The sequence below is a fragment of the Euprymna scolopes genome, chromosome 9, assembly GCF_053919585.1.
Source record: "Euprymna scolopes isolate OS-2025 chromosome 9, ASM5391958v1, whole genome shotgun sequence".
Taxonomy (NCBI): Eukaryota; Metazoa; Mollusca; class Cephalopoda; order Sepiida; family Sepiolidae; genus Euprymna; species Euprymna scolopes.
The window spans coordinates 131,813,943-131,834,969 of record NC_136490.1 but is presented as its reverse complement, the minus strand read 5'-3'; the positions used below and the strand labels follow the sequence as shown (position 1 = coordinate 131,834,969).

General features: G+C 36.7%; 1 protein-coding gene across 1 annotated transcript in view; it reads left to right on the top strand.

The window, feature by feature from the left end:
- Positions 1 to 21,027, top strand: part of LOC145284841 (YEATS domain-containing protein 2-like) — a 100,743-nt gene that overhangs the window by 59,324 nt on the left and 20,392 nt on the right. The window contains exons 9-12 of the mRNA XM_080133821.1: positions 7,208 to 7,252; positions 12,544 to 15,365; positions 17,590 to 17,746; positions 20,259 to 20,397. Of these exons, the coding sequence (XP_079989947.1) occupies positions 7,208 to 7,252; positions 12,544 to 15,365; positions 17,590 to 17,746; positions 20,259 to 20,397 (3,163 nt within the window). The remainder of the gene's footprint in view (positions 1 to 7,207; positions 7,253 to 12,543; positions 15,366 to 17,589; positions 17,747 to 20,258; positions 20,398 to 21,027) is intronic.

The following is a 21,027-nucleotide window of genomic DNA, read 5'->3' as shown; positions in this document are numbered from 1 at the left end:
CGTCCTCATACTCCTAGCTTGCACTGAACCGAATCTTCTATTTTACTTCAGCTAAGGCTTTTTGATAAGCCACTTGAAGATCCTGTGGCTCGTCTCTCATCACAGCCATTTTTACTTCCCTATCCCTGAGACTCTCTACAAAAAATCCAAGTACCTGCTTCCTTACTAGTTCACTACCTTGGTCTATCTCACTATACGCACCCTCTGCTAATCCGACTACCCTTTGCATATAGTCCTGTATCCCTTCTAGCCTACCCTGTCTTATGTTAGCTAATTCGACTATATGCCTGCTAGGGTTTGGGACGATGCCGTAATAGTCCTCTAGAGACCTCTTCAATTTCGCCCATGTTAGGTTTCCATTATTTAACATGAGTCGGTTAACGAACTGTCCGACCGGGCCTTTTGTGGTCGAGAGAGCTATCTGGCATTCATTTTTCCTCGTCTGCTGCCCCAGTCACCCTAAAATATCGCTGTATATCCTCCACCCACCTTCTATAGTCACCATCACCTCTATTTTCTAACAACACTATTCTTCTTACCAGCACCTCCCCTCTTATAGAACTAGTAACCGACCCGACAGCCTTTTTTAATTCCGTGGTCAGTCCCTGGACAAAACTTGTAATTAACTACAACTCCATTTTTTTTTTTTTTCTCTTTTAACTTCTATACGAAAGAACAAAATAATATAAACTCAAAATTACAATTCCTTTTGTTATTGTTCGAAATACGAAAGAAAGAGAAACAAATATGAGCCAAACAAAAGAAGAAAATATTCATAGCAAAAATCTCACTACTGATGCAATTCTCTATCTATATAAAAGCCAAGTACGTCCAAGGATGGAGTACTGCTGCCACATCTGGGCAGGAGCTGCTAAAAACAGCCTATCCTGCCTTGACAGAGTACAAAATAGACTTCGTGGTTTAGTGGGGGATGCCCTTTTCTCTTCCCTGCAACCTCTCTCCAACAGAAGAGACTTTATTTTATCGTTATTTCCATGGCAGGTGCTCGTCTGAGCTCCAATCCCTCATCCCCCCTTGCCAATCTTTCACAAGAAACACCCATCTGGCTAGAACTACTGTCAATAATTTTCCCCACTCTCTATCTGTGCCTAAATCCAAACGTAGATTCTATGAGCAAAGCTTCTTTCTTAGAACTGCACGCCAATGGAACTCTCTGCAACTTGCCTGTTTCCCACCTGACTACAACTTGGACGTCTTCAAGTCCAACATAAACAAACTCCTGATAAACCGCCCCCTTAAGTAAGACACTCTATCAAAACCCCCAATACTAATGATTACTACAATACTATCTCATTGATTACTGTACACTCAATAACCCTTATCTCTGAGTGGCCTTCGGGCCTTGATAAGTGGTGACCCCCATGTAAAAAAAAAAAAAAAAAAAAAAAAAAAATGTGTGTTGTTTTTTTTTTGTTTTTTTTTTTTTGTTTTTTCGAGCAGAACACAAGGGGAACTAAATGCCACCTGCCTTATTTCTTTATCGATGTGTTCTGTCATCCACTGGCGCTCGTTTCCAATTTTCTATTTTTCCTTTCTTAGTTGAGTCTTCTGTCCTTTGGTTATTTTTTTTTTTTTTTTCCGTTGGGACCTCTTTGTTAGTTGTGAACTGTTCGCCCACGTTCCCTTATTCTTTGAAAGAATAACTGGTCAAAACTGGCACCAATGATGTATTCTACTCTTCTCTTCGTTTAAAGAAAATGGCGCCAAGAATTTTCTAAAAAAAATAAAATGTCTTTATTTCTTTTCACAAAGTTGAATTCAGTTATTAGGACAACGGCGAGTTTTAAATGATGAGAGCATTAGTGCGGCGTGGAACAGAGGTGGGTGGAGGTGACGGTGTGTGAGCTCCAGACAAGCACGTGTGTCGTAGTCGGCTTTCTCTCTCAGACTAACGCAAGCGAGCTGAGTTGTTTGTTATTGTAACTCATCTCCGAAAACTCAGCTCGTGTCAACGATTTTGAACTCTGAACCCATCACCATACATCCGGCGTCTCTGTGACAGCTTTGCTTGTCGATTTCCCGTGCAATGCACCTGTCACACCACGAGGGGTGTGCAATAAGTAATGCCCCTGACCCACTTCCCATAGCAGTAGAGCAACGAAACTTGGCACAGTTATTAGTCTTTCTCTAGAAAAGAACCACCCAGAGTTTCTCCTATCGTTTGATGCAGCTATGGAGACCGTTTTTGTAGAACATCCCAGGTTGGTCCTCCAACCACGACGTGACTTCAGAAATCAGGCTGCATCATCTGGAAAACGCTTTCCTTTCAAAAACAACTTCATGGCTGGGAAGAGGTGAAAGTCAGAGGGTGCAAGGTCAGGAGAGTAGGTAGGATGGGGAGGATTTCATAACACGCCCGTGCTTCTGATCTGGCAACATGCGAGTTGTGGACCGGAGCGTTGTTCTGCAGGAGAAGGGTACCTTTGCTGATCTTGCCCTGCCTCTTGATTTTGATAGCTTTCTTTAATTTCCTCAAAAGTGAATCATAATAGGCTCCTGTAATTGTGGTACTCTTTGCCAGGAAATCTGTCATCACTACTCCGTCCTGGTCCCAGAAGACTGTGAGCATGACCTTGCCAGCGAAGGGCTGCACCCTTGCCTTCTTTGGAGGTGGTGTCCAAGTGCTTCCACTGCATTGACTGGGCTTTGGTCTCTGGATCATAGTGATGGACCCAGGTTTCATCCTGTGTAATCAGTCTTTTGAAAAACTTTGACTCATCTTCTTGGCACATCTAAAAATTCATCCTCGAGCACTCGACGCATTCTCACTTCTGGAATAGTGTGAGCAACCTGGGAATCCATCTGGCGGACACCTTATGCATATGCAAATGGTCATGAATGATAGTTTCCACAGACCCTGTACTAATCTTGACATCTTGGGTTATTTGACGAATAGTAATGCACCGATCTTCCAAAATGGCGCCTCAACTTGACGGACAGATGCCTCATCAATGGCAGAAGGGTGGGGGGGACCAGGTTTGGGACCTGTTTCCACAGTCTTCCAGTCATGTTTGAATTCACGATGCCAGCATTTTACAAGGTCATATGATGGGGCATTATCACTATAAGTTTCTTTCATTTCATCAAAAGTCTTCTGTGGTGTGCGTCCTTTCAAATACAAAAAACCGGATCACTGCTCGACATTCAACAGGCTCCATTTCACACCTGACTCAGTTCAAACACCTGTAAAACAGAAACCACAATTAGTTCAGAGATAACCCATAGAGATATAAATCATTGCACATGCAAAATTTCATCTAGATCATACAACTGGAAGTGGGTCAGGGGCATTACTTATTGCACTCCCCTCTCTCTATATATATATAGAAATAAATGAAATAGGAAAGTAATTGACCTTTGTATATATTAATCAAATTTTGAACAAACAGACAGACAGAAATACGAGTTTATATATATATGATGATTGCAACGTCTTGTCAGACGAGTGCCACTCCCTCAGACATTTAAAATCCATGAGCCCAAATGCCTGAGGGAGTATCGATACAAAGATGATGTTACAGAGTCTTAGCTTTGTATGACAGCTAAGTCTCTCTCTCGGTTCAAAATGTTGAGATCCAGCAACAAGCAAGAGCAAGATAGCCAGCAACAAATTAAACTGCAGACCAGCTTAATGCGGGTACTGGTCTTCCGCTTTATGGTTTTTTAAATCAGAGATTTCCTTCTCCTAGAAAGGTTGCCTTCACCACGGCTTACGGGAGCCCTCTCTACCCCAATACACATATACACACACACAAATATACACGGTGCTAGTTGGCCGTTGACCCAGAAAAAGAGTTCATTCGCCCTTTGGAAGGTCTTGTTTTTAATCCTTCAGGGAGACTAGCCGCCCTCCTCACCAAACAAGTCTGGTGGGGGAACCAGTTTAGTCGCCGGTGACCCGACCATGAGGCAGGTAATACTGGGTTACATGGTACCAGTAGCATATGACATGACCATTTTTATACCTATAGATACTTATGTTTCATGCTTTTGCAATTATCAGTGCAGGAAGTGATAATTACTACTGGTCAGGATATTCAAACCCAGCTATAGAGTCATCTTTGACTTCATTTGCTAGGATGTTACCTCAAGGCCAGCATCAATTGCCACGAGAATTAAGCGAAATCAAATGCCAAATGCGGACACAACAATAAAGTAGTCAAGGGTGTTCTAATGAGCGCAATTTATGAACGTTGCATAACACTAGTTGATTGTTTTTTTTCTTTTTATTTCCTACAGACACTAGTGTTTTATGCTTTCGCAATCATCAATGTAGGAAGTGATTCAAACCCACTTACAAGGTCACCTTCGACTCCATTTGCTATGTCATTATGATATACACAGATATCTAAATTAGCAGAACAACTTATTGAAACTGTTGAGTGCGCAGTTACACATATCCATAAATGCACACATATTGTATAAAATATAATCATAGTATGTAAGTTATACAGAAACGTTTGTGTTTCATTCCCATGTGAAATCATCATGCTATTTTTTGTCAAAGGTTTGAAGATTTTTTTTATATCTAGTAACAAAAATATTTTTTTAAAAAAAAGCAGTTTTTATCAAGAAAATGTATTTAAGATACGTTTGAATAAATCATTACACATACAATTTTGATGAGACGACAACGACTATGGAAGGCAGTAATTGCTGAGGATGCAGTTAGGAGATTCGGAGTTCCTATCCCATCGTGGTTTCCACCTGACGAAATAAACATGTCGGATCGCATAGGAATAGTTGGCCGAAATGTCGTGAAACAACAACTTAAAGATGAGGGTAAAAGTCCGCAATAAATAAATGAAAAAATAATACAAATTACTCATCTCAATAATGAATTCCATATACAACTTTGTTGCAACCTTTTTGTATTTATTATCGATATCATTCTTTTGTGAAATTAAATGCAGTCAAATCTCCAATGATGCTGATGGCTTGCTTCAATTCTTCAAAGTTTGGTCAATAACAATTCCTTAATTCCCTTTTGAGGATTTCCTATAATTTTTATATTTGATTTGCATTGAGGCTATTTGCAGCTCCACTCAGAATATACATTCTAATCTCCCTGAACTATTCGTTTATCATTTTCTATGTATATGATAGAGCATAGTCATACTAGAAAAGTAATTCATTATTCTCAAACTTGTCTTCAATGTATGGTTTAAGTAAATACTATTGAGTATCCTTATGTGCAGGATGATCCGAAAATGTCAATAAAGGGATCGTTAATGCACTTCACAATTATGTAATCCAAACATATTTGATCCAAGCAAACTTACATCTGTGCCGTACTTGTCTACTAAGTGTCAATCGGGAATGTCCAGCATTCTTTGTTTTATCACTGTTCAATATTTGGATAGGGTGTACAAAATTGTCAGTAACTCTAGTATATTCCTCTTTTGGCATTGCTCTGATTTGGACTATGATGACCTTCTTCAGTTCAGGAATTGTCTAGAGATTGTTTTGATAGATATTATCTCTGAGATAATTCCAGATAAAAATCTGGGAGTGTTTTGGTCCAGTGAGTGTGAAGTTCATTCAGAATCACATTTCTTGCTGATGAGGCAATCACCAAAGTGTCCTCACAGCCATTTATCAAGTCCTTTAAAGTGTAATATCATCATCAGATTTTCTACAAAGGCACTCCCTAAAGTGCACTGCACAGATTGCAATATCAGAACATGGGATCATTAATCCTTACTAGTTTGAAGATGAGAATGAACGGTTAGTTATGATTGATAAACTAGTGGTCATTAAGAAGTCAGCTGAAAAAAATCTGGAATTGAATGTTTAAAAAAGCTCTTCTTTTAACTTAAGAGTCTGTTTGGATTTACTTGCTTCCCATAGCAATAATACGACACAAGATTATAGATAAAACGGTACTTGTACAATTTAATAAGACATTAAAAAATGAAAATATCGAGAGGAAAAAAAAAAAAGTTGTATTGTACTGTACGTTATGGAATGACGTTCTCCGGAAAAAAATTTCGCTTAATTTGATTTTTTTTTTTTTTTTTTTTTTTTTTTAACAGCGAAAAAACAAGTTTTTATGATACCGATCAAAAGGTAACAATGTTTCGATTTTTTAGGAAGAAAAGCTAGTATTTAAGATCGGGAGGAGGATGTCTGCGCTTAAGACTAAGTTATCTCCCCATGGCATATTCTAAAAATCCAAACAGCAGCTGCCTCCATGTTTTTCCACTGTAAGAAAAAACAAAACTACTCAATCAAATTAAGTAAAAAATTTTTTTTTTTTTTTTTTTTTTTTTTTTTCCGGAGAACTTCAATCCAAAACGGATACATACAATATAACTTCTTTTTTTTTTTTTCTATATTTTCATTTTTTAATGTCTTGATTAAATTTCACAAGTACCAATAAAACTAGCTTCTTCAAAAGAGCACTCTTGTCTGATTAAGCGCAATAACCCCCCCCCCCTCCTCTCCCAACAACTTTTTATTATAGCTATTGTCTTTTTGCATTAAATAACCAAAAAACGGTTAATATGCTAATAGATATGAAGCAAATTAGCTACAGCTTTCTGGGATTTATTTTTCTCATCTTATCAACTTCATTATGTTTAGTATTTCAGATTATTTTAATCTGCAAGTCATTTTCACACATCAAGCCAGTGCTTGCCATGTTCAGATTATTTTATTACTAATTTTGCTGGTATAAAAGTCGGACTAATTTTTTTTCTTTTCTGTTTGTGCCTTCTTTTTTTTCTTATGTTTCCAGAGTGCTATTCTCTACCAAACATAAAAGAAGATATTATTATAAACATTTATTAGATTTTATAAATTTCTATTTCATCAATGCTTTCGTTCAGTCTCAAAAGACAAAGGATACCTCCTGTAGGGGCAGCTGCATGTGTAATTGTGAGGCAAGGGTTTCGCAATCCTCTCCTGAATTGGCACTGTTTGAGTCCGGTGGCAAGGAAAAGTCCAGAACGACTGGAAATAATGCCAAAATAAGTAAAGAACACATACAGCACCTGGAAGTCCCCAAATGGTCGCCCATTTAGTACTAACCAGATCCAACGTTGCTTTAATTTCGGTGATCCAGCAGGAACCGGTGTGTCAACGTGATTTAGCATATTTTATCAAGAATTTCTGTGTTTTTGTCATTTCTGATCATCAGACTTTTTAGAAACGAAATTCTATTATGTTTGCTTTTATATTCCAGCTTGATCGAACATATACAGGTTTGCAGACTTTAGGGGCTGAAACGGTGAGAATTTTTTGTTTTGTTTTTTATTTTTTTGACGATCCTGAATATTTACTGATTTAAGTGACTTCCAGTTAATAAACTCAACGTTATTTAACCTGAAGACCATGCTAAATTGTTTCTTTATTTACTCTATTACAATTCTGTCAATCTACTAATCTACTTTATTTAATTTATTATGTAAAAAATTCATATTTTTATAACTATGATTATTACTTTTCTTTTCAATTTATTTCATTTATTTTAATTTATATTTAAAAAAATTTTACTTACTTCTGAAAATAAACATTTTTTTTTTTTTTTCATTAACGCTTAAGTACAGCTAGTTCTAAATAAATCCGAATAAATAGTTCCATGCCAGTGAACTTCATATTCAAACAAACGTTTCCATAAAAGTAATTATTAACTGTTGGGAATTGTCTTTTATAAATGACTATTTCCTCTTCCATAAAAATCATTGTATTTCTTAAAAAAGTATTCTTTAAACTAGTAAGGAAACCTGACGTTGCCCAGGATTGAATGAGGATCAATGAATGTTCCCCACTTCTAATATTGTTATCAAAATCTGTGAAAGCGCCCAGTTTTCAATCAAATCTATAGATTGCGTGCTCTAGTCAGGGACTCAATGCAGTGCACAAGGAGGAGCTTCATATGCCTCACTAGAGTGATTTTAGTCCAAAATATATTGTAGCTTACATCGCACTATAGAGCACCTACTGTTGGTTTTATAAAATTATTTTATACTAACATGACTCGTTTACTGGCGTTGGCCGGTGGAATTATGACACAAAGTCAGAACAGTGATGGTGAACCCCCACTGCCCCACCCCAAAAATGAAATAACCTTTGATCATCTTGTGCATTATCATATGTGAGTCATGTAAATTAGCATAGAACACAAATAGATGGTGACGGTTGTTAATGGTACCCATTCTTGTCTCACGAAAATTGCAGGCACTGGTGGCAGTGGCCAAAATGAAAGCATCTGGCTTTCGCTGTCTTACATTGTCTGGCAGCTAAAGGAATCCACTGGCTGTCATTGTTGCCGATTAGCATTTTACGGCAATTACTTATCTTTATTACAGTCACTGTTGGTGCACGGTGGTCAGTATTGATCATTGTCACCTAGTGGCGGTTATAAACTGTTATCTCCAGTAACTGGAGGATAGTGATCGTTTAGGTGGTTACTGTCAGTTGATAGCATTAGCAAACACTGTCAGTTGTTGTTGTATTGAGGTGGTTACTTGTGAGCATTCGTTGCCTTAACAACTCTTTGACACAGTTGTCAAATATTGGTGAGTGGTCACCATGACCAATGTATAGTTCACTGAGTTCGTCTAGATGTTATATCGTAACGTGTGTTTTGTAAGTGCCATATTTTACATATTATGTTCAAGTAAGATTATACTGTATACGGTAGGTAGTGTTTAATTGTTAGGTGTCTCCCATGTTAAGACTGAGTCAGTAAATAATGATGTTAGTATTTCAGTACGGTCTGTATTCTGCAGAAGTGTGTAAAATGATAAGAGTCTGAATACAATCTGGCATATTTATTTATGCTCTAAAAACTTATCAATTATATTTGTTTGTTTTTTTAAACATTTCTTAATACGCCCAATTACGTTCCATTAATGAAAGTGGAAACCTGCATAAGCTATGTCGGCAATCCAGAACCCTCGCATATAAGTTTTGGAAAAATTTGAAAAGAATTTTGAAGTATTTAAACTGGTGAATTGAGAATTATGCTTGAGAAAAACCTTTTATTCAATCAATAATGTATTCCTTAAACAGTTTCTTACGGGATGTTTATAAGTTTTACGTAGAAGAAACAGATAAAGAAAAATAGAAAGAAATGACAGAAAAAAAGAATACAAAGTCACAGGTCTGCCAGTAATTAAAAAAAATAGCATCTTTGTTTACGTACGGATGATGAAAAATAAACTTAAGGGCGAAGAATGCGAAAAAGAAGAAAAAAAAAAGAAGAATCAGCACTTTTGCATGACAGTGCCATGAGGCGACTGAGATGAGTTATCGATCCCTGTTCTTTGAATGAGAAATATCTTCAACTGGCCATTCTGTGAACCTCAAATATAAAGTGTCTCCAAGACCGCACAAATATATAATAATGAAATAAATAACACAAAAATATAGGAAAAGCGAAACATTTATTGTATAAAAATATAATTTTAATGTTTTAATATTGTTTCTTTTAGATGAGTGATTTAGAAATGAAAATAATAAATGTTAAAAACCTGAAATATTTATAGATTGTTTTTAGAATTATTTGTTTTTTTGTTCCTGTATGATTGTATAAAATGTAGCAACATATAATTATTTTTTTTTATTTTTTTTTTTTTCACAATAAGATTGTATAAAAATATATCAAAATGAAACAAAATATAATTTTAAAACCATGAAACATTTATAGAGGTTTAAGAATATTTTTTTTTACACAAAGATTTTTTTTTTTTTTTTCTTGGCGCGGGGGGGGGGTCACAGTAAGATTGTATAATCATATATCAAAATATAATTTTAATATAGAAGTTTTTATTTATTTATTAAAAATTTATAGAAATTTTTAATAATATTTTTTTTTTCTTTTGTTTTTGTTTTTTCAATGAGTGATACGATTTATCAACCCCTGTTCAACTGACACATGCCCTCTATCGACCGTTCTTGAAACTAAAATACACACATTCGCCTCGTGGCACTGTCATGCAGAAGTGCCGAAGAATCAATAGCATGTCCCTTTAAATAGATGGAGATAACCAATAGCATGTCCAGTAAACACCCCGTAAAAAATTTTGTGAGATAAATACTCTGATAATTGGTGTCATATTGCTGTTTGATTGATGCCATCTTGTTTTGTGTTCAACAGTTTGAAAAATACTGGAAACCGATATTCTCTTATTCCAAGAAATGCAAGCGGACAGCCAATGAGACTGGCTGGACTTTTCGAAGAGAGCGTTCATTAATTGAAAATGAAAAAGCTAATGTCAAACGCATCTATTGGTGAAACAAATACGGATGGTAAAGTAGTAAAACTTGCAAACAATGCAAACATAAACTTCCCGGTTATGAATGGCAGAGTGAGAGAAGAAAATAATTAGGTAAAAAAAAAATTGTGTTAACATTGATAACTACGACGTAGTTTAGATTGTGACACTCCTAGGAACTAATATAAGATTTTATTATAAAGGATGAATGCAACTGCAAATATGTGCAAAACCTACGTAAAATAATGGCTGGTAGTCTGATCATAATGAAATGTGGCGTCTGCATTTGCCAATCTATGTTTTTTCTGTAAGGGAATAATTGTTCCTATTTTATTATATGTAGAGCTAAAATAAAATGAATGTGTCAGTTTCTTTATTTAAACTGTAACAGTTTAATTCTTTTTATAACAATACATATTCTGTCTTATGATCATGCAAATAATTGTCGGTTAAATATTCTTCAAGGCAATTAAACGTCACATTAGAACATCTAGCAAATATATGCTCCCTTCGATCACATATTTTATTTACTTTTATTATCGCTTATGTTTGAATTCATGTTTTGAAACGTGACATACAATATATCTATGATGTCATGCCAAAGCTATAATTATTTTATAATAATTTTTTAAGCTCTGTTCATAAAAATGTGTAAACAGGTCAGTTGCGAGAAACTCAGACTGTAGATCTCAAGGTTTTGGTTTCCGGTTGTGGTATCTACTTTATTTGTTGAAAATTTATTGTTTATTAATGCAATATGAAATGAGACAAATTGCGCAGTTTATTACATTCAGAAAAAATATGACGGATGGCTGAGCAAAATCTTTATTTATGTAATCCTTTTATAATTATATTTATTTATATATCCTTTTAAAATGGTTAAAGTCAGAAGTGTTTACCTTAGCAACATCAGATTAATCATTGATCACCTTTGATGATTGGATATTTTCCCATCTCTTCATTCATCATCCATTTTTTTTTAATTTATCTGACACTAAAACCGGTCTATACAATACACATAATGCCTCAAGCAAACTACAAGACTGTTAATTATAGTAATATTGCAATTGATATGCAAATAATTTTATTAAAAAAATTTTGTTTTTACTCTTATTCACCCTCAAACAAGACATATTGCCACTTGAATGTAAGGGTTACTATTTGGGACACTTTGTAATATGTAAGGAGTTGAGTAGTGAAATGTTTGTTCACTTTACATTTAAATTTCTGCATGTTAGTACACTCAGGGGAGCAGTAGACTGGGAAGGAATTCTGAAGTTTAAAGGAAGAAACTATTAAAATAGAAAGCTTTTCAACATCTAGGAACCACTTCATTGAAGTGGTGAGATTTTGTTGTTTTTCAGGTTAGTCGGGGGATATTTATGTTGAGAGGTCACAAGTGCTACGAATTTGTCAGAGCACATTCCATCAAAATACTTATAAAACAGATGCAACATTGCAACGAGTTAGAGCTTGGTGCGGGACTTATTAGGTTTGCAACTCTTTTTTAAAATGTCTAAGAGTGAGAGACTATTGGTACATGCACTGACTCGGTGTGGCAACAATACTCCATACATGGGTGCATAGAGATAAAAGATGTTGTCAGGTGTGAGTCATTTTTTAGCACAGTGGAAGAAGCCTACCTTATTAGTAAATCTTCATTAATATTCTTTCTAGATAAAGGAAATTTGAGTTTATAGAAGGCAATACAATGCAGAGGTATAATGGATCAACACAAACTGAAGCAGATCACCGAAGTTAAGCAATGTTGAGCCTGGTTAGTACCAGATGGGTGACTATTTGGGAATTCTAGGTGCTGTATGTGCTCTATGTTTCCAGTTGTCTTGTACATGTATTTCACTTGCCACTGGTATTTAACAATGTCGACTCAGGAAAGGTGTCATTGGAAATTGCGCACTTCCTGCCACAAAAATTTAATGCGCAGGTACCCCTTCGTGGGTATCCATAGTCTGTCTGACTGAAGGAGCCTGTGTACATATATATTATTGAACACATATCGTGTTCTTACTTGCGTGAGGTAGAGTATCCGTGTTGTTATATTTCAGGAAATATCCCTTCGTCAGACATGTGTTTGACTTTCAATGTAGGCTGGTGATATTACAAAATTAGTAAATTCTGCAGAAATTGGAAATTAATTTATTTTAAATGTATAACATATTTATACTTAGTAATATAGGACTTGTGTTTATATACACAATTATTTATTGTATTTTTTAATACTTAATCATATTTATTTTTACATATTTTAAATAAATGTTTTTTTTTCTTTACCTTTCAGACTGTGGAGATTGAAATTGAAAAAGAAAACGTATTTGATCGCAGTGCGTCAGTTGCGTTCTCTGGTAACCTTCCCTGCCTCTCTGTCTCACCCTTACCATGTCCAAGCAATAATCTGTCATCAACAAAAGATAAAACTGTCGAGGCAGAACACAAAACCATTGTGGAAACAACAGTGCGTCACTCCCCCATGAAGAAAGAATCTCCCCTTACAGAAGCCGAACATTCCCTGCCTGCACCTTGCTCAACAGGGCAATCACCGAGAATCCTCATTCAACCAAACAAAAAAGAGACGGCCAGCATTATGTCTTCACAAATTAAAATTCTTCAGCCGAAAGAGTCGACAGGAGTCTCACTTCTTGAAAACACCAACCCTGCCATCGTCAGCAGAAGTTTGGTTGGGGGGAATGAGATGAAATCTGCTTCAGCTTCCACAAACAACCACACTGAACCTACTACTGCGATCATTACAACAATGGCTGTTCCTCCTCTTAAATCGACGGCTCCATTGCCTTCCCCAATCATCATCACAACACCTCCGAAATCTCTTGCATCCTCTAGTACTGTAAAGATCGGTACATCTTTAACAGGTTCCAGTGTACCGCAGGCACCCTATTTTGTTGCGCTCAGCTCCATTGCAAATCCAAAACTTTCAATTCCTGTCATTATGACGAATGCCACAACCAGATCAAAAAACCCTGTTATTGTGACGCCAGCGACTGCTTCTTCAAAACCAGGAAATCTCCAGTTTTCAACTGCTATTCCTACAACCAAAGTCCAACCGATACAAGGGGTGCCACTTAACAATCTATTAAAAACTTTAAACAGCAATAGTAAAGTGTTGTGGATGTCACCCCCACTCTTACCTCAGGTACGGACATCAAAGCCGACAGGTGTCATCCCGACATCTTTATCTACATCCTCATCACATCTCACATCTTCAGCACAGTCGATATCATCCATCCTTGTTCCACCTTCTCTGACTACATCCTCTTCGCTAACTGCAACACAAGACAAAACTAATTCTGTGCTCTTTACCAACCCCATTGCCCTCACAACCACTGTGTCGACTGCTTCCAGCAGCAAATGCTCTACAACTGAATGCTCAACTGGAGCGAAATTGCTTCTAACTGGTGACACATCTGTTAAAGGTCTGCCTGCTTCTCCATTTGAAACCAGGCCAATCATTTCATCTTTAGATAACAATTACATCACGATTCAATTCAACACAAACCCAACAGAAGTGACCCAGGCAGCACCACCAACCCAGAAAAAAGTGACAGGTGACAAAAGTAGCACTTCCATTAAAGAAGGGAACCCGGTTATTTCTCCTTTCCGAGTTACCCCTCAAGGTCTTGTGTCTATCCCCAGCCGACTGTCCCCTTCATCGACCACTGTGCAGGCCACAGCGGCCCAGCTTAGCAAGACTAACCCTACCTCATCTGTTCCTATTGTTCAAATGTCCACCGGGCAGCAACCAACAGGTGGTACCCTGTCTTCACCCTTCAAAACTCTTGGTAAGTTACCTACAGGAACAGGTACGGCACCGATCATTTTGCTGTCGGGCGCATCTGCAACTCGAACTTCCACAGTTGTAACAACCACCACGACCCCTAATAAAAAAGTTACAACACAACAACCACAAGGCCTACTGATTCCATCAAATTTTTCACAGAGTGTTGTCCGCCCAGTCAGTACCGAAGTTAAAAACATTCCAAACAAAACCTCCTTGTTATTTCTTAGTCCTACAACTAATTCTGGTAACCTTGTGAAGGGTCCTGCAACTTCGGGTAACAAAGGGGTTTTCGCGTCTCAACCTTCAATTCATAATACCATAAACACGCCTGTCAGCGCTGTCCACCCACAAGTACTAGCATCTGCTACTAATTCTTCCTTAGTTGGAAATCCTCCAACTACAAAGGTTTGCATTATACAAAACTCGCCACAAATTACTGATATGCAGAAAGCAACAGCCGGAACTTCACAGCAATTGAAATGCAACGTCTTAGGCAGTCATCCGTCAGCACTTACTTCAAGCAAACAAACTTATGTTTTAACTACCACAAAAAATAAGGGCCTTTCTCTCCTTCCAAGTCACTTAGTTTTAAAAGCTGGTTTGGAAGGGCGGCCTGATGCTACCCAATCTGTTCTCTACAAAACAGCTCCTGCCGACAACATGGCCACAACACAAATACTCTCTTCTGTTGCACCTGCAGGGTTGATGACCCTGGCACCTTCTCGGCCAATGCTTTTGCTTAAAAACCAAAAAGCTCCGATGATCCTTACCAATCAAATTGGCAGCAGTAGTAGCAGCTCTGCTACAAGCGTCACACCATCACAAATGCAAGTACTGAGCTCTAACAAACCAACGCAGCCAACGTCTGTCATGTCAACCGGCAAAGATAATGAAAACCCAACCATGTCCTTGCAGCTTCAGTATGCAAACGGTCATCTAGTTTTAGCACCACCAACGATTCGCTCTACAATTGGCAACAATGTTCCCGCCAGCGGCCAGAAAATTTTTCTTAAAGTACTGCCCTCTACAACAGCTTCATCTACAATGCCGACAACCAATGGTCCTAAAGTAGTCAATGGTAATTCTCCTTTGAATATTGTCTCATTGACAACACCAGCTGTCCCTGCTAGCAGCATTAGCAATTCGTGCAGCCCTATGAGTACAAACATTAAAGCTTCCCAAGATCCCAATCCATTGGCTCAGAACTCGAAACCTGTGAAAAATGCCGAAAATGAAAAGAGAATCCATGGTTATAATAAAATAAAAAAATGTGAAACTGCCCAACCAACTACGGTTCCATTAATCAAGTAAGTATTGTTTTCCTTTCTTGTCTTATAAGAATGATATCTGTTCAAGGCATGATACACATTTCCAGTATAAAGATGCACTTGTGCAGTATATAGGCTGTGATTGTCTCACTTGTTGTGCTGGTCCAAGGTTGTTGTTCGATTCCATCAGTGCTACAACAAAGAATCCTCATCCCAAGGAAAACCACAAGTCCAGTTCATAAACAAATAATAGATGTTTATTCATTTATTTACACCTTATTTAGGTTCAATGACAGACTTGCCAGGTTAAATTTTTTCCTGGCCAAATCGTTATATATAAGTCCTATAAGCACAGTCTTTCAGCAGAGAGCTTCAAGGGCTCTAACCTACCCAGAGAGGCACAATGGCTCAACTGACCAGCAGCTATCAGAAAATTCAACGGCCTCATCTACTGTCCAATGCCCATGCCTTCTCCTCCAGAAGGCCAATTCTGAACACCTCCCCTTCCCATCTCCCTAATTTTTTTTTTTTTTACCCCTAATTTATTCTAGCCTTTGTTAGGTGTCACCATTCGACCACCCAGTTGACTATTTAAGTTGTCCACTGGTGATAACGGCCAGACAGTCTCCATTTGAATGCCTACTAGACACTATTCTCAAGTGCTTATGGTCTCTCTGTACAGGGGTTTGTCAGAACAATCTGGTATGAGGATATTTTTTCACTATAAGTAAACTTTGACTAAATAATCACATAGTATTCGCAGCCTAAATAAGATCTCCTCACTACGGCTACTCCACAGCTTTTCCGGGGAATGGTGCATCTTCTCCAAGTGATATTACCTCAAGTAATAGCACGAAGCTGGATACTCCACCAAATTAGATGAATTCTTGTCCTGGAATCCAGTAAAACTAAGAGATCACAAGAAAATTATACTGGTTAATTAGGGAGAAGAAAATTAATTTTCTTAACTTTTTTACGAGTACGGCACAATCACGTTGACTCGCCAGTTCTTGGCAGATCACTGAAGTTAAGCAAAATTGAAACTGGCCAGTACCAGATGGATGATCATTTGGGAAGGCTATGCACTGTATGTAGCTTCTGGGAAGGTTGGGTGTGGGGTCAGCACCCTCATCCCGAAAAAAGAACTGCTCGCTACAAAAGCATCTACAAAGTTGTAGATGGCCTATGCCCCTGGATGGAACTTCTTTACGAACATAATATTTGAGATGTAAAGGAGAACTTTAATGGAATATTCAAATATCTATGTTTCTCATATAGAGATCCAGTGTTAGTCTCTAGGAAGGGGCCCCTGGATTTTTGAGAACTTTGACTAAAGTAAAATGAAACAAAAAAGCAGATAATCTTCGACATCACAATTCTCAAACAGATTGATCGCAGTATGATCCCCACGTTAATGCAATATTTATTTTACTTCAAACAAAGGAAACATCTCTTGAGTGTCCGGACTCCAATCAGGGATATTTTCAATTCTCTGTGTTTTTCCTCTCATCTTCCCTTGGTCAAGCATCTATCACATGCAACATTTACCACCCAAATGTTCCATACATCGTATGTTTACATCAGTAGCTAACATTCTCACTGATTTGTTATAATTTAAACAATTTTGAAATGGATTTAATGAATTGAATGAATTTGAATCTACCCAATCAGTTTTTAAAACAATATGTCTGTCGTTTTGAGGGGTGTTCTTTGGGTGTGTAGCCTTGGGAAGATATCTCACAAAATGTCATTTAAATGCAGAAAACATAGGGGAATATGAAAAACAGACATAAACAATACAAATATTTTATTTATGTGTGTGCATGTATGTGTATATATATATATATATAATACTTGTTTATTGTTATATAAACATGCTCACATCCCGCTGCTACAAATAGCCACTTGTTTCAATCAAAATTTGATTGAAACAAGTGGCTATTTGTAGCAGCGGGATGTGAGCATGTTTATATAACAATAAACAAGTATTATTAGCTCTTTTTATTGAGCACTATCTAACAACCTCGTTGAATTCATTAGTCCATTACTTTTGAATATAAAAAAACCCGAGTATATATATATATATATATATATATATATATATATAAAACAAAATAATAATTTATAATAATCTATTGGCTGTATTCAGTTTTTTTTTTTTTTTATCTGGTTAGAATTACCATATAAATATTAATATTTGGACTTGTAAATAATTATCTCTTGATTTTCTGTACATTTATTTGTTTTTTTATCCATTTTTCAGCCTTGGCTGTTTGCCAGACATGATATCTCTCATCCGAAGTGCTGTTCGCTTACATCCGATTGTGTCTGCTAATATTGATCGTTCCCTCCATCCATATGCAGCATTCACGACTGATCAGTGGCTTTCCTGGAACATTGGCAAGAGAAGAGCGTCTGAGGTTAATAGATATTTTCTTCTTCTTCATTCTGTATTTTTAAATAAATACCCCAATATGAGAATTGATGAGTTACTTCCCTTTCAATAATTATGCCTTTGCTATACATGTGCATGGAAAGTGGATTAAAAAAATGTATTTTAAGTAAAAACACTCTTGCCTAATTACGTGTCATGTTGAAATTAGTAAAAGCTCTAAAAATTATGAAAAATGATTGAGTTGAAAAATAATTATGTGTCAAAATTAATTTATTCAATTCAGTTGTGTTTGTTAATTTTGAAGTGTTCTCAGAATCTAGGGGAGGTAACTGTAGTCTACCAATTTGATAAAAAAATAATTCTAATCCTTGAGCAGCTAATATGTTTTGTTGCATCATTTATTTATTTAATTTTTAGTAAATAAATTGCTATTATTTTGATATGTGTACATTTTTTTTTTTCTTAAGTTTTTTTTAAATGCCAAAATAAGTTTCTTCTATTCTGTATGACAATCTGATTTATCTCCCTTGTCATGGTACTATAGGTACCCCACCCTAAGTGTTAGGAAGAAAAAGAAGAAAAAATAAAATGAAGGAAGTAGGTTTTATCAGTAGATCCTGAATGAGAAGCTGTTCACCGGAGTAGACAAAAAGAAACTTCACTTGGGATTGTTGGTCAGGGTGTAGCGATGACAGTAATAAAAGGACAGAACAACAAATACAGATTTAAAAAGCAAAAAAAAAATTTTTTACTGTTTTTCACCCAAACAAGGCACAGTGCCACTTTGACATAAAGGGGGAGGGGGGGGGCTACTATTTAAAACCAAATTTACAGGGAGTTGAGCAGCGAGATGTCTGAAAGTCTGGCTGTAACTATCTCTCAGTAGTTTGGGTACAAACCGCCTGTCTATACTGCACCTCCAACATCCAGAGGGAAAGTTAGTTTGATTCCCTTATAAAAACTAGGGTGGGCGTAAACTGGGATCTCCCTTCACCCTTGACTGCCGAATGCTTGGTCGTCTTGAAACAGTTTAAGCATGTTTCACTGGGCCACCATCCACATCCCACAATTTTGTCACACAAACATGTTGATTATGGGAGTATCAGGAATGTTCTTTGCCTGTTGGACTTCCTTCTCCTCCAGGAAGTAGTGCAGCTTGGTCAGTTGTTTCCTGTGTTCCTTATTGAGTTATGCCGAGTAGTACAGAGGATTTTTTTCACAGGTTTTATCCCCCGGCAGGAAGGGAAGCTTTTTAGTTTTTTTGTTTTTTCCTCTCCAACAGGAGTAGAGGAGTGGGCAGTTTTGGTTTTAGTTGCTTGCTCCATCTCGTTTGTTGATCCCATGGAGCGAGACCTGGAGCATGGTTGGGCTGAGAAGGTGTTGCATGGGAGTGGAGTCTTTAGTTTGGTTGTAGAGATGGAGGGGTTAACGGTTGGAACAGTTCTTGTTGGATCATTTGAGGGATTTCTTTTTCTTTTTCTGGGGGAGGGGGAGTGGGTCTCCACCTTCTTGAACTTTTTTCCTTTCTTTTTCGTCTTTATCTCTGCTTTGTCATTTTTCTGCTGTATAATGACATGACATGCAAGTATATAGAAATATTTTTACTTAAAATGCATTTTTTTGATTTCTTAGATATCCATTTATATAATGCACAAGTGCCTACTTTTGGAGTAATTTTGTAATTCCTTCGTAATTGTTGTGTTGATGTATTAACCCACCAAGATTAACCTGCACTTAACACCGTTGTCGTTGAACATCATTCATTCATTTCGTATGAACTAGATGATTATTGTTGGCATTCGTTTCTTCGGTATCTTTTTAGTTAGAATTCTTTCTTAAAAGATATTGAATACTTATGGGAGGTACTTCATGAAGATTGCCAACATTCTTAATTGAAAGTGTTTCTCTGGAATGAACTGGATTCGAACTTGGCCCACCCAGGTTGACAGTTTGTGTCGTTAACCACTGAGCCACCTTCACCACTCCGTTGTTGTTGTAACTGTGTTCACTCTGGTCGGATTGAGATGGTTTCTTACCTGGCCTGTAGCATATCCCAAAACATGGCAGTCTTGATTAATGTCACATGAAACCACTAATCAAGATTCCACTATCAAAGATCAACCACTTGTGAATGTGAGAGCTCAAGTCCTTTCTGATGGTTGCTACCCATATGCTGAGCTGTCCAGTGATACACTTGTGTCACCAAGGTAGAAAGCTAAGGAAGATTATGTCACAAATTAATTTTTCTCTTTTGGTGACAAACTGCATACTCAAACCATTAAAGACGTCACTGTAATAAAACTGACAACAAAAATTCAAGGTTGCGGCGTTGCCAGAGGATAACTGTCAAGACACGGTTGGCCTTCTGACAACACAAAGATACTTGAAGTAATTTCAATTTTTTCATGGGTATTGCCACTTTAAAGTATTTAAAATCTTAACCTTAAATCACTTTAATAACAAACAAATTATTAATGGTTTATATAAAATTGCTTTGTCATTTTAGCATTAAAAGCATTTTGTGTTTTGTTTTCCAGTGGCAACGAGCCTTGTCTGTGCGGTTATATATTCTTCAACTATTGAATGGTGCCACTAGTTTCCAAGGAGAAAAGGTTTGGACCACAAAGCAGATCTTTTGTTGGTGTCGACTGCATGCGTACAGTCCTCATCATTTAGGTGAGATTTAAAATTTTTCATTGTTATTATAGATTAGGCTTTGTAGTCCATCAGAAATGAGTTATAGCCAATTGAATAAGAATGAGTGCTTTATGCCAAATTGATGGTTAAATATGGTTAAATTTGTACATCAAACAGATACCATAATATTTAGTTCGCTGCACCTTATCATAACAAAATTCCATACAAAATTTCAGCCAGATCAACCCAATAGTTTCTGAGAAAATTTTTGGTACTTGTACAGTTTAATCAAGACATTAAAAAATGAAAATATCAAAAAAAAAAAAAAAAAAAAAGGTTATATTGTACGTATCCCTTATGAAATGAAGTTCTCCGGAAAAAATTTCACTTAATTTGATCAAGTAGTTTTTTTTTTGTTGTTGTTTTTTTTTACAACAAAAAAACAAATTGTTATGATACCAAGCAAAAGGTAGTTGTTTCGATTTTTAGGAAGAAAAGCTAGTATTAAAGATGGGAAGGGAGTGTCGGCGCTTTAAACTGAGTTATCTCCCCTGTGGCATGTTCAAAAAATTAAAAGATGGCTACCTTCATTGCATTCTCATAAAAACATGTTTTTCCGCTGTAAAAAAAAATTACTCAATCAAATTAAGTGATTTTTTTTTTTTTTTT